This window comes from Balaenoptera physalus, assembly GCF_965194825.1.
Source record: "Balaenoptera physalus genome assembly, chromosome: 14".
Taxonomy (NCBI): Eukaryota; Metazoa; Chordata; class Mammalia; order Artiodactyla; family Balaenopteridae; genus Balaenoptera; species Balaenoptera physalus.
The window spans coordinates 83,708,748-83,723,872 of record NC_138893.1 but is presented as its reverse complement, the minus strand read 5'-3'; the positions used below and the strand labels follow the sequence as shown (position 1 = coordinate 83,723,872).

Below are 15,125 nucleotides of genomic sequence, written 5' to 3'. Positions count from 1 at the left end.
TTAATGATTCTCTTTTTTTTTTTTTAATTTATTTATTTATTTTTGGCTGTGTTGGGTCTTCGTTTCTGTGTGAGGGCTTTCTCCAGTTGTGGCAAGCAGGGGCCACTCTTCATCGCGGTGCGCGGGCCTCTCACTGTCGCGGCCTCTCCCGTTGCGGAGCACAGGCTCCAGACGCGCAGGCTCAGCAATTGTGGCTCACGGGCCTAGTTGCTCCACGGCATGTGGGATCTTCCCGGACCGGGGCACGAACCCGTGTCCCCTGCATTGGCAGGCGGATTCCTAACCACTGTGCCACCAGGGAAGCCCAATGATTCTCTTTAATGGATGCATATTCCACCATTTTTATTTACAATAATTTACTAATCCTTCCTCTATTATTAGACATTTAATCTTAATTTTAGTTTTGCTATTATTGATCCCCAAAAGTTTTCATGAATAGGAGGGTTTTGATCCTATTAAATGATTTATTTCAGACAAATCCCTGTTAAGTTTGATTTCTGATTCAAAGGATACTTATATAGAGTTTATTACTCAGTTGGTTTTCAAATAGCTCATGACTATTATTGAGAAATACTTTTCCTAATAATGATAAAATAGCAATGCGTTTTTGTTGTTATTACTGTTGTGTTTTATAAAGCCTCACTTTCTCCTAAGAAGAAAAATGATACAATTGATTTTTCACTTAAATAAATAATGTGTATTTTAACATTTTAACATCTGAAAATTGCGAGAACCATATTATAGCTCATTAATCAGTACATGTATTTAAGTTTTTGCATACTTAACACAAAAGACTTCTTTCATTATTCGGAAGATTTTCTTTCCAACTTTACTGAGGTAAAATTGAAATACAGGCTTACTCTGGAGTTATTACAGGTTTGGTTCCAGACCACCTCAATAAAGCAAATAACTGCAATAAAGCAAATAATGGTTATCTTGGTCTCCCAGTACACATAAAAGTTATGTTTACACTATACTGTAATCTATTAAGTGTACAATAGCAGCATCTTAAAAAACAATGTACAGGGACTTCCCTGGTGGCACGGTGGTTAAGAACCCACCTGCCAATGCCAGGGACATGGGTTTGAGCCCTGGCCCAGGAAGATCCCACATGCCATGGAACAACTAAGCCCATGTACCACAACTACTGAGGCCGTGCTCTAGAGCTTGCGAGCCACAACTACTGAGCCCACGTTCCACAACTACTGAAGTCCGCGCGCCTAGAGCCCGTGCTCCACAACAAGAGAAGTCACCGCCGGAACGAACAGTAGTTCCCGCTTGCCACAACTAGAGAAAGCCGGCACGCAGCAACGAAGACTCAATGCAGCCAAAAATTAAAAAAAAAAAAAGTACAGATCTTAATTTAAAAATACTTTATTGCTAAAAAAGGCCAAAACGATTACACTAGTGACAACACAGATCCCAGATCACAATAACAAATATAACAATAATGAAAATGTTTGAAATATTGTGAGAATTAACAAAATGCGACACAGAGACACAAAGTGAGCAGATGCTGTTGGAAAAATATCACCCATAGACTTGCTCATCTCAGGGTTGCCACAAACCTTCAATTTGTAAAAAAAAATGCAATATCTGTGAAAAGTAATAAAGCAAAGGGCAAAAAAATGAGGTATGCCTATATAATAAATTACATATTTAAAATATACAATTTGATCAATTTTGACATGTGTATACACATGTGAAACCATTACTGCAATTAGAATAACCAGTATTTCCATCATCCTTAAAACTTACTTCATATTTCTCTTGTAATCCATTCTTCCCTCTATCCCTGTCCCCAAGCAACCACAGATCTGCTTTCTGCCACTACTTTCTGATAATTGTATTTCATTGGCATCATACAGTATGTACTCTCTTTTGTCTGGTTTCTTTCATTTATCATAATGCATTTGAGATTCATCCATGTTGCACATATTAATAGCTCATTCCTTTTTGTTGCTGAGTAGTATTCCATTGTATGGCTATACTATATAATTTGTTTTTTTGTTCACCTATTGATGGAGATTTGGGTTGTTTCCAGTTTTTGGATTTCATTATCCTAAAGTTTTTAAGGTTCAAGGGCAGAAGACTTCAAGGCTCTATATTTAACATCCCAGTATACCAGCTGGTTCCAAATATCAATTGCAAAGCTATGTGTGCTAAAGATGTAGGTAAACACATACATAAGAATAAATTAGGATGATACCTTCTATTCAAATTTTTCTTACCTTTTCATAGACTGTGCTATCTAGGTAAGGGTAAACATGAAAAGCTCCCCGAATCCTCTTCACACCTGGATACAGCAATGGCACCATATTAACATAAGCCACACCATGAAATGAAAGCTGACCTTCATCATCAGTCTAAAGGAGTAAAAACAGACAGCTGTTAGTGCTACAGAGTAATGTAGCATAAAGTATGGAGCTCTGACTTAGCAGTTCAAAGACCTGACTTTAGGAACTAGCTGTGCTACTTGATTTGGGCCACTTACATATGACATTTTGGGTCTCTGCTCATTTATCTATTTATTTATAATTGGGTTTAAAAATACCATGATCTCTGAGATAACGTATACTAACGCTGTTAATGAACAGTAAAGATAATAGTTAGATCAACACATATGCAAACTAATTAATACTATATATTCAACCAAAATGTCAATTTCACCATGTTGCTTCTTGGGAAAAAGTGAAGCTTTGCAAAAAACAGTAATAACAACAAAAGCTTAAAAGAAATCAGATTGTGGCCTTAGCTTTAGTTCACAGATTCATATGAATGAGAGGGGCCTTACAAATCATCTGGATCAGTGATGACAAATAGGATTTAACTTATGCTTAAATTCTAAACAATTAGTGGAGGTGTTTTAGAATACTGTGTTGAGAAAGATTCTGTGTCCTTATTTGGGTTCAAAAGAAAAGAATGCTTTGATTGATCAGTAATATCTGCCATGGATGAAGAAGGTTGACTGACAGTCTGCTGTCATGTATTTGCCAACCCTAATCTCACTTAAATTCTCATTACAAAGATGAAGAACATGTCAGTAAATATATTTTAACATAATTTTTAATGGTTGTATGGTTTGCCATAGAAAACTTTTATAAGGAAAAAAATCAATTTAGTGAAAGAAAACACATTTAATTTCCACAAGGTTAAAAGTAATCTCTTTGATTTTGCTGATTATAACAATAATTAGAAATTAGACTAAAAGTCCTATCTTCATGTGATAACATTATGTTGCTTTAGAAATCTAAGGAATGTTAGCCAATGCATATTATATATTACAAAGATACCAAAACCAGACAAAGATATCACAAGAAAAGAGAATTACAGGCCAATAACCCTGATGAGCATAAATGCCAAAATCCTCAACAAAATATTAGCAAACCGAATTCAACAATACATTAAAAGAATTGTACACCATGATCAAGTGGGATTTATCTCAGGGATGCAAGGATGGGTTAATATCCACAAATCAATCAATATGATATACCACAATAACAAACTGAAGAATAACAATCATATGATCCTCATATGATCCTCCTTTTATGCATCTATCCTCAATAGATGCATAAAAAGCATTTGACAAAATTCAACATCCATTTATGACAAAAACTCTCAACAAAGTGGGTATAGAGGGAATGTACCTCAACATAATATAGGCCCCATGTATGACAAATCTAAAGCCAGCATCATACTCAAAGGTGAAAAGCTGAAAGCATTTCCTCTGAGATTGGGAACAAGACAAGGATGCCCACTCTTTTTTTTTTTAATACATTTATTTTTATTTATTTGTTGATTTATTTATTTATTTTTGGCTGCATTGTGTCTTCGTTGCTCTGCGCTGGCTTTTCTCTAGTTGCAGCGAGTGGGGGCTACTCTTTGTTGCGGTGCGCCAGCTTCTCATTGCAGTGGCTTCTCTTGTTGCAGAGCACGGGCTCTAGGCATGTGGGCTTCAGTAGTTGTGGTACGCAGGCTCAGTAGTTGTGGTTAGTGGGCTCTAGAGCACAGGTTCAGGAGTTGTGGCACACGGGCTTAGCTGCTCCATGGCATGTGGGATTTTCCCAGACCAGGGCTCGAACCCGTGTCCCCTGCATTGGCAGGCAGATTCTTAACCACTGTGCCACCAGGGAAGTCCCAAGGATGCCCACTCTTACCACTTTTATTCAACATAGTATTAGAAGTCCTAGCCACAGCAATCAGACACCAAAAAGAAATAAAAGGAAAACTGGAAAAGAGGAAGTAAAACTGTCACTGCAGACAACATGATATTATATATAGAAAATCCTAAAGACACCATCCAAAAACTACTAGAACTAATAAATGAATTCAATAAATTTGCAGGATACAAAATTAATATACAGAAATACATTGCATTTCTATATACTAACAACAAATTAGCAGAAAGAGAAATTAAGAAAACATTCCCATTTTAAAACACATCATTGGGATTTCCCTGGTGGCGCAGTGGTTAAGAATCCACCTGCCAATGCAGGGGACACAGGTTCAATCCCTGGTGCGGGAAGATCCCACATGCCGCGGAGCAACTAAGCCCATGTGCCACAACTAAAGATCCTGCATAAAGAAACTAAAACATGCCGCAATGAAGATCCCGTGTGCTGCAACTAAGACCCTGTGCAGCCTAAATAAATAAATAAATATTTTTAAAAATAATAAAAAGTTTTTGCACAGTGAAGGAAACTATGAGCAAAATGCAAAGGCCACTTACTGAATGGAAAATATTTGCAAACTATATATCCAAAAAGGGGTTAATATCCAAAGAACTCATACAACATCAAAAAAAACCCAAACAACTTGATTTAAAAATGGGCAGAAGACCTTAATAGACATTTTTCCAAAGAAGGCGTACAGATGACCAACAGACACATGAAAAGATGCCCAACATCACTAACAATCAGGGAAATGCAAATCAAAACCACAATGAAATACCACCTCACACCTGTCAGAATGGCTACCATCAAAAGACAACAGATAAGCACTGGTGAGGATGTGGAGAAAAGGGAAGCCTCATGTACTGTTGGTAGGACTCTAAATTGGTGAGATCCTATGGAAAACACTACGGAGGTTCCACAGAAAATTAAAAATAGACCTGCCATATGATCTAGCAATTTCACGTTGGGGTATTTACCCAAAGAAAACAAAAAATGAACTTGAAAAGATATATGCACTCCAATGTTCACTGCAGCATTATTTAAAATAGATATGGAAGCAACCTAATTGTCCATCAAAAGATAAATGAAAAAAAAAAAAAGATAAATGAAGAAGATGTGGTACGTATATATATTACTTAGCCATAAAAATTGAAATCTTGCCATTTGTCACAACATGGATAGATCTAGACAGTATTATGTTAAGTGAAATAAGTCAGAGAAAGATAAATACCACATCTTATCACTTATACGTGGAATCAAAAAAATAAAGAAAAAAACAAAACAAAAACAGGCTCATAGAGAAAAATGGGTGGTTGCCGGAAGGGGTGGGAGAAACAGGTGAAGCAGATTAAGAGGTACAAACCACCAGTTATATAACAAATAAGTTACAGAGATATAATATACAGCATAAGGAATGTGGTCAATAATATTATAATAACTTTGTATGGGGACAGATGGTTACTAGACTTATCATGGTGAACACTTCATAATGTATGTAAGTGTCAAATCATTATGTAGTACACCTGAAACTAATAATATTGTGCAACAACTATATCTCAATTTTTAGAAAAGACTTTTTGTAGGGGACATTTCTTAGGCTATTTCCCGTGGTTTTCTTCTTCAGCATGATAGGAAGCAACTGTTGGCATAGTCAGTGGGATGAACTGGAAACACAGTCATTTGGACAAATGCATTTATTTTTATCATAAACAAACAAACAAAATACCATAGAGAACTTTTCTAGGCTCATCAAAGCTGTATCTTCTCAGAATAGTAGTACATCTATGAATCCTATTACTCTAATTAGCGGGCTAAAACAATTTAAGTAGGTAAGTCTAAAATAAATTTAGAACGATGTAGTAGGTTGAACCATATTGCCAATATTTAACTACTTTTGATGTATTAAAAGGCTATTTTGGGGCTTCCCTGGTGGTGCAGTGATTAAGAATCTGCCTGCCAATGAAGGGGACACAGGTTCGAGCCCTGGTCTGGGAAGATCCCACATGCCACGGAGCAACTAAGCCCGAGCTCCACAACTACTGAGCCTGCGCTCTAGAGCCTGTGAGCCACAACTACTGAGCCCGCATGCCACAACTACTGAGCCTGCACTCTAGAGCCCATGCTCCCCAACAAAAGAAGCCACTGCAATGAGAAGTCCGTGCACTGCAACAAAGAGTAGCCCCCACTCGCCGCAACTAGAGAAAGCCCGCACACAGCAACGAAGACCCAATGCAGCCAAAAATAAATAAATTAAATAAATAAATTTAAAAAAAAGAAAAGAAAAGCATTAAAAAAAAGAGGCTGGGGCTTCCCTGGTGGCGCAGTGGTTGAGAATCTGCCTGCCAATGCAGGGGACACGGGTTCGAGCCCTGGTCTGGGAAGATCCCACATGCCGCGGAGCAACTACGCCCGTGAGCCACAATTACTGAGCCTGCGTGTCTGGAGCCTGTGCTCTGCAACAAGAGAGGCCGCTACAGTGAGAGGCCCGCGCACCATGATGAAGAGTGGCCCCCACTTGCCACAACTAGAGAAAGCCCTCGCACAGAAACGAAGACCCAACACAGCCATAAATGAATGAATAAATAAATAAATGAATAAATAAAAATTAAAAAAAAAAAAGTATTTGTTAAAAAAAAAAAAAAAAAAAAAAAGAGGCTATTTTTCATGGTTTTACCCATGGTAAAACTATAATAAAGGGCTAAAGGGAAATAGGATATCTGAGAATAAAGCCTAAATAAATTTTAGTGGACAATGGGCAACTAGTGTTATCAGTCATCCTGATTTGCCAGGAACAAGGGAGTTTCCTGGGATATGAGACTTTCAGCACTAAAACTGGGAAACTATTAAGCAAATCAGGATAAGCTGGTCACCCTAGGGAGCAGCCACACAGTTCATATTTTCCTTTGGTATCAGAATTAGAAGCAGAAAAACAGGTTTGGTCTGACCCAGCATTTCTTATATAAATATTTTTAAGTAATCTAATTTACCTTTTCAAATTTAGCAGATTTTCCTTTGGGTACAGTAACCAGAGGAACCCTTGTGATCTCTACAGGCCAAAATCGGCAATCAGCAATTCGCTTCTGGAAACTGCAGATCAAAAATCAGCCCATTAGCATTACATGCAAAAATAGGGTTAGTATAATTTAGGTCAAAAGGAAGTATTCCTCTCTTAAAAAGTAATGGAATACACATATGTAAAAATTCTTATTAGGCATGTGGGCTTTTAAAACCTTCTCATAGCAATAAAATTCCAAAAATAATTATACTATACTGCTAGCAGAAGCAAATTGTATATTTTTGAGAGCAGTTTGACAACATGAATCAAAAGTCTTTAAAATGTTCATAGCCTTTGACCCACAAATTCCACTTCTAGTGATTTATTCTAAAGAAATAATCAGACAAGTATGCAAATAGTATAAAGTACATTTATTCCTACCATGAAAATAATCATAGTAGGACTTCCATTGCCAGCTCAAACACATAAAGAGCTTGGAAGCTATCATTCCTGTCCTCACAACAAGAAAAGAGCTGGTCAGGGACTTCCCTGGTAGTCCAGTGGTTAAGAATCCACCTTCCAATGCAGGTGATGATGGTTCGACCCCTGGTCGAGGAGCTAAGATCCCACATGCCACAGGGCAACTAAGCCTGCGTGCCACAACTACTGAGCCTGCGCACTCTGGAGCCCTAGCGCCACAACTAGAGAGACTGTGCGCAGCAACTACTGAGCCCACGCACCACAACTAGAGAGAAGCCCACACGCCGCAACAAAGAGCCTGCATGCCTCAACTAAGACCCAATGGAGCCAAATAAATTAATTAATTAAAAAAAATAAAGGCATATGTAAGAAAAAAGCTAGTCAAACTGAAAATCAATGACTTTTCTTAGATCCATCTAAGAATTAAGTTCACAGGGCAAATTGCCACCTGGAAGTTTAGAGAAACAGGCAAGTACTGAGAATCACAGCTGAGATCAGCTGACAGGCATCAGAAGCCATTAGAGCCAGTAACTGGTAGAAACACTTTAATGATAATTTTGAAAGATTGTTGGAGGCTGAGCGTGAACTAACCAGAGAGTTAAAAAACTCCTGGGTGCCCAGTCTTAGGGGGTCCCCACATGTTCTTGGGTTTTAAATCAAGGAGCTCCATCAGACTCTCATGGTGAAAACAAGAGAATAGTCTTAGGCAGGGAGAAAGGAAAGGTAACCATATTAAAATATGTCCAGAGTATTCTCCATAACAAAGGCCTGCTCTGTAAGGGAAACTACTTCACCAGAGTTTTACCTGACCCAGGGAAAGGGCAATTAGACAACTCCAGTCCTATTTAGCCTTCCTGTCTCACATGAAGAGAGGAAGAAAAAAAGACTATTACACACTTATGAAGTCACAACCTATGGGCTCAAACCCATTAAAATACTGAGATTTAATCACAGGAGTAGAGAACACTTCCCTTCCCCAACACCTTACCGCCACACATCAACAGGATCCAGTATAATAACAGTGAATTAGAACTGAGAATCTGCAAAACACAAACCCTATTTAGGAAAGAGCTCTTAGCAAACCCAAAGACAATAGGGAAGGAGCAAAAGGACACTGAAGCCTCTAGCATCTACAGCTACAGCAAGTGTTAAACACAGCCTACCTCCTAGCCAGGTTAACATAAAAACTCACAGTAAAAAACCTAATTACCACATTTCTTACTACCCAAAATATAATGTCCAGTTTTCAATAAAAAACTACAAGGAATGGTAAAAGGCAAGAAAAAATACAGTCTGAAGAGACAAGGCTAGCATATGAACTAGACTCAGATATGACACAGATTTTGAAATTACCAGATAGAAAATTTTAAATAACTATGATTAGTAATGTTAAGAACTCTAATGGAATAAGCAGACAAAATGCAAGAACAGATGGGTAATGTAAGCAGAGAGATGGAAATTCTAAGAAAGAATCAAAAGGAAATGTTAGAAATCAAAAACACTAAAAAAAAGGAACAATTCATTTGATGGGCTTATCAACAGACCTGACATAGCTGAGGAAAGACTCAATGATCTTGAAGCCAGTGAGCCAATAAAAACTTCCCAAACTGAAACGGAAAGGGGAAAAAAATTTAAAAATCACAACAGCATATCTAAGAACTGTGGGACAATTACAAAAGGTATAACAGGAATACCAGAAGGTGAAGAAAGGGAGAAAGGAGCCAAAGAAATATCTGAAGTCATAATGGCTACAAATCTTACCAAACTAATGGCAGATACCACAGATCTAGGAAGCTCAGAGAACACCAAGCACAATAAATACAAAAAAAAAAAAAAGTCTACACCTAAGGTATATCATATTCAAACTGCAGAAAACCAAAGAGAAAGAAAATCTTGGAAGAAGAGAAAAAAACACCTCACCTATGGAGGAATAAGGATAAGAATTACATTGGACTTCCTTTCAGAAATCATGCAAGCAAGAAGAGAGTGGTGTGGAAACAAACCACCAACCTAGAATTCTGTATCTAGTGGAATTATCCTTCAAAGGTGAAGGAAAAATACTTTCTTAGTCAAACAAAAATGGAAGGAATTTGTGGCCAGTAGACCTGCCGTGCAAGAAATGCTAAAAGTTGGGCTTCCCTGGTGGCGCAGTTGTTAAGAATCTGCCTGCCAATGCAGGGGACATGGGTTTGAGCCCTGGTCTGGGAAGATCCCACATGCCGCAGAGCAACTAAGCCCGTGCGCCACAACTATTGAGCCCGCGTGCCACAACTACTGAAGCCCGCATGCCTAGAGCCCGTGCTCCCCAGCAAGAGAAGCCACGACAATGAGAAGCCCACACACTGCAACGAAGAGTAGCCCCCGCTCGCTGCAACTAGAGAAAGCCTGCACACAGCAACAAAGACCCAACAGCCAAAAACAAAAACAAATAAATAAATAAATTTATTTTCTTTAAATGCCTGTAAAAAAAAAAAGTGCTAAAAGTCTTCAGAGAAAAGGAAATGATATGGGTCAGAAACGTGGATCTACATAAAGAAAGGAAGAAAATCAGAGAATGAAACAGATTAAAGTAAAATAAATTAAAAATTTTTTCTTAGGGTTTCCCTGCACCAGGGAATGACTGCACCAGGGACAATTGTCCCCGCCAATGCAAGGGACACGGGTTCGAGCCCTGGTCTGGGAAGATCCCACATGCCGCGGAGCAACTAGGCCCGTGAGCCACAACTACTGAGCCTGCGCGTCTGGAGCCTGTGCTCCACAACAAGAGAGGCCGCGATAGTGAGAGGCCCGCGCATCACGATGAAGAGTGGCCCACGCTGGCCGCAACTAGAGAAAAGCCCTCGCACAGAAACGAAGACCCAACACAGCCAAAAATAAATAATAAATAAATAATAAATAAATTAAAAAAAAATTTTTTTCTTATTTTTAATCAGTCAAATAGATAACTGCTCAAACAACAGTAACAATGTATCCTTAACAACATATCAGCAAATCAAATCCAACAATGTACATTAATATTATACACTACTGTCAAATTGGGTGTATAGGAACTCTGAAATATCTGATCAATTTTTCCATAATCCTAAAACTGTTCTAAAAAATAGTCTACTAATTGAAAAAAACAGAGATTTTCATTCAGATTATACATATATTGATAATCCTCTATTTCTCACCTCTCCCTAATCTCCAGGTCACTGTGACAGAGACTGATAGTTACCCACATAAAACTGTGTCATGTTCTGCTTTAGTATATAAATCCTGATCTAGTCTGGGTGACAATGTGTCCAACAACACCACTATTTCCTAAGCAAGCCTCTTTTGCATCGAGAGATGGCCAATGAGATGTAAACAGGGGTTGTCAGATTCCAGGAAGGTTCTATAAGAGGGCCTAATACAGCCAACGTGTGTCCTTTTTTAATCCATAAGCACTCCCCTCTTCCAACATTCTGACAGGAATGTGAATGTGCAGGCTGGAGCTCCAATAGTCATCTTGAACCATGAGACAATCTTGTGGATGGAACGTACATGTTAAAGAAGGTAGAGCAATAAGAAAGATTGAGCCTGGATATCTAATAATACTGTAGAGCCACAACACATACCAGCTCTGAACTTCTTTTATATGAAAGAGAAACAAGAATCCCCCATGGTTAAGCTACCATCACTAGAAGCCTGCTATTAGCAGATGTGGTGGAAGAGAACCTCAGATCACCTTAACTCAAATATAAATAAACAAAAGTAACATTTCTTCCCACCTACAGTCTGTGTTGGTTAGACATATTCCCTCCCTCTTCCTACCTGATCACTGCAGGAGGATCAAGGTAGCAGCGACTTTCCAAGTCCCAAGTAATCCTTTTCTTTATGCACTCTGCTTGGTTCCTAAATTCCCTGTCCTATAAAATCATAAGACAGAGACTTTTATTCTCTCAGTATGCCATGGTTGTCTCCTGCTCCATCTGTGGGGCATTCTTTTAATGGATTTGGTCACAATACTTTTATTACTACTACTACTACTACTACTACTACTGTAAGTATGACTACTACTGAAAATACTACCACCATCTTAAATTTGAGGGTACTTTACTATTAAAACAGTATATAGAATAAAATACTTATATTATCCTTATATCAATCTAATACTAACTGCCAAATATTCACTCACATAACCTTAATCAGTGATTCTCAACCGTGGATGCATATTAGAATTATCTGGGAGTTGCTAAAAAAAAATCAAAACCTGGGTGTTGGTATTATTTTGAAAGTAAATTCTTATGTAATTGATCTGGGTTACAGCTTGGCCATTGTTACTATTTTAAAAGCTTTCCAGGTGACTCTGATGAGCAACCAGGGTTGAGAACTAGTTATCTAAACTAAAATGGAATATAAAATCTAAATATCTAAAATATCTGATCTAAATGAAAACATTAATGTAAGAAGAGCATGAATTTTTAGTAATCACAATGATGAGAAAAGACATTGCACAATGTTTTTAAAGTATTGCTAGCCTTATCTCTATTTAAAATATTTAGAATCAGATACTGAAAGTAATTCAACCACTCATTGTAAAATTACTTTATTGAATGTTTCCACTAATGATTATCAGCTCATTCAAAATACATTTGCAAATGTGTTTACAGCATTTTCTATGCTCTTGACAAACATAGGTTGTAGAAAAATATGAAGAGTGAAAGAGAAAGAAAGAAAGAAAGGAAGAAAGAAAGAAAGGAAGGAAGGAAGAAAGAGGGAGGGAAGGAACAAAAAGAAAAGAATAATTTCAACAACTGAAATGTCCACCAACAGGAGACTAGTTAAGCAAATTAAAGTATGTCTATACCTTAAAAAACATGTATCATAAAGCAAGTGTTAGCACAAGTTCGTGTGCCGAACGCACAGAGAGGCCAAACAAACCAAAACGTTGGAGTTTGGAGCAGAGAAAGAAAGGTTTATTGCAGGGCCATGCAAGGATACAGGTGGCTCATGCCCTAAAAACCCTGAGCTCCCTGAAGGGTTTCAGCAAAAATTTTTAAAAGCCTGGTGTGTGGGGGGCAGAGGGGTCACAAGGTATGTGATCAGCTCATGCACAATCCTCTGATTGGCTGATTGTGAGGGAACAGGGTGGTGTCACAGGGGTTAACATTTTCAGTACTTAGGCTCTAGGAGGTCTGGGTCTATGTGCTCATGGTCATCTTCCATTTGGTGGGGGGTTTTCACATCTGTAAAACAACTCAGGAAATGTGCATCAAATATTATTATCTAGGTACTTCAGAGAGGAGCTAAAGCAGAGGATGTGGGGGAAAGGCCTGTCCCCGGAAGGCCCCATAGGGTCCTGCTCTGTTACACAAGTACAAATAAAGAAAGAAAAAGAATGTGGAAAAAATCTCCAAGATACACTATAAAGCGAAAAAAGCAAGTTGCAGAAGTGAGCATGCCACCATTTGTGGAAAAAAAAATGATAGGGAAAGAATACGTGTAGGTATACGTGTGTATGAGTATGTGAAGAAAAAACACATTTTCCCTACTTCCAATATGATTAAGCACTTTACATACACTCAATTAAAAATAAATACATAAACATTTCACACTTGAGATAAAGCAAAAATAGCAGTCTTCTTGACAGGTTCTAGATCTGAAAACAGCAAGACTTTGAATACTTCCTATAAATCTGGACTCCCTAAAGAAAAACAATTTGATCCCTGACTTTTACTACGCTGATGTCTTTTAGCCAGTCTTTCTGAAATCTGACTCCCTTGCATCCTTTACGAGGAAACTTTACTTTTCTAAATGTTTTTGCTTCTGAGTCTTCTTTTGACTATTTACTTTTGCTTTTATATGCGTAAATATGTATCCAGAAGGAAACACAAGAAAATATAACAAAGGTTAACTACCAGGGTGATGATCTGGGAAGGAATTAGGAAGAAGAGACGTGGAGGAGGGGGGAAACTTTAACTGCATATCTCTTAATGTTTTACTTTGACCTGTAACAGTATTATAACCTACTCATAAATAAATAAATTTCAAATAAAATAAAGAGTAAATATGAATTAAATCAATTATTTTGTTTGTTGGACTTAAGAAGTCAGGAAATATTTTAATCAGAACTTTATGGATAATTGTTTTATTTTGACATATACTTGTCTTACTTTAAGAGGTGACGGATGTATATGAATTACAGTGATTTAAAAACTGTAAACATATGTTTTATCATATGTCAGTGCACTGAGATTATCACCAAACCCGCCTAATTCTCTCACCTCAGGATGGTTGAGTTCCCCTTCTTCTTCCTCATAGGGCCCACCAACGATGAAAGCATCAGGAATGTTATTAGCTCCTGGAGCCAGAATGTTGGCAATAGGCCATTTTTTGGGCCGAGGAACAGGTTCTCTTTCCCCTCCAAGCTTCAGAGTTCCATTCTTGAAGTAAATGGGATAGTCTTTCTATATAAATAAATACCATATATCAGGAAATTTTGTGAAAGACTTTGAAGTAGACAAAAAAAGATTACTGAAGTGTCTTTTCAATGGAATGCCAGGTGTTGTCTAACAGATCCTTCTGTGATTATCTGATTCTAAAGAGGGGTCTGTGTCTTTCATTGTTTTGCTGCTATTTTATAATTCCATAATTTATAGAAAATTGATAATAATGCAAATTATTCTTGTCCATAGATCTGGACATGTATTTTGTCCAGTGGAGATATAATTGATTATTGTGCTATGGCTGATAAGTTTTGAATTATTAGCAAATATATTTCAAGATTCCTGGTTGCTTGTATATATGGGTCATTTGTTCAGATTCTCCTTTTTTTAAAAATATTTCTTTATTTCTTTATTTGGCTGGGCTGGGTCTTAGTTGCAGCATGTGGGATCTTCATTGCGACATGTGGGATCTTTAGCTGTGGCATGAAAACTCTTAGTTGCCGCATGTGGGATCTACTTTCCTGACCAGGGATAGAACCCGGGTCCCCTGCACTGGGAGCACAGTCTTAGCCACTGGACCACCAGGGAAGTCCCCAGATTCTCCTCTGAACTGGTTTAAACCCTTTATGTCATTTTATATTTATATGAGAGTCATGATGTACCTTTTTAAAAATTATCTTTTAAAAAACAAACAAATCTGACAAAGGACTAAAAATATAGGCATTTTCATATCTGTAATTTATCTAAAATATACTTGCAATAGAAAATTGATAAAGTTATAAATAGACAATTTATAGAAAGGGAAATTCAAAAATCCAACATTTAAATAAAAACATGCTAAAAATCATTAATAATAAGTGAAATGCACATTAAAACAATGAAATACCATTTTAAACTGTAGATTCACAAAGTCAAAGTCTGAAAATATTAAGTGTTGACAGCATTGTGAAGAGAATGGTATTCTTATACATAGTTGATGGAAGTGTAAGTTTGTACAACTATGGAAAGCAATTTTGTAGTCTCTTATAAAAAGTAAAATTGGCATAACCTGTAACTCAACTATTCTAG

The 15,125-nt window shown here is 37.5% G+C and overlaps 1 protein-coding gene and 1 pseudogene across 8 annotated transcripts in view; one reads left to right on the top strand and one right to left on the bottom strand.

Moving 5' to 3' along the window:
- The window catches only part of LOC309642703 (protein FAM136A pseudogene), a 294,376-nt pseudogene that overhangs the window by 52,087 nt on the left and 227,164 nt on the right, over positions 1-15,125 (top strand). The gene's annotated exons all lie outside the window — the stretch shown is intronic.
- CFAP70 (cilia and flagella associated protein 70) overlaps positions 1-15,125 on the bottom strand; it is an 83,918-nt gene that overhangs the window by 51,004 nt on the left and 17,789 nt on the right. For 4 of the 7 annotated variants that reach the window (XM_082424419.1, XM_082424418.1, XM_082424414.1 and 1 more), the window contains 5 exons: positions 13,896-14,078; positions 11,443-11,537; positions 9,192-9,254; positions 7,160-7,259; positions 2,232-2,366 (listed from right to left, as the gene is read on the bottom strand). In XM_082424419.1, the coding sequence (XP_082280545.1) occupies positions 2,232-2,366; positions 7,160-7,259; positions 9,192-9,254; positions 11,443-11,537; positions 13,896-14,078 (576 nt within the window). The remainder of the gene's footprint in view (positions 1-2,231; positions 2,367-7,159; positions 7,260-9,191; positions 9,255-11,442; positions 11,538-13,895; positions 14,079-15,125) is intronic. The other 3 variants (XM_082424416.1, XM_082424417.1, XM_082424420.1) reach the window with 2 other exon arrangements.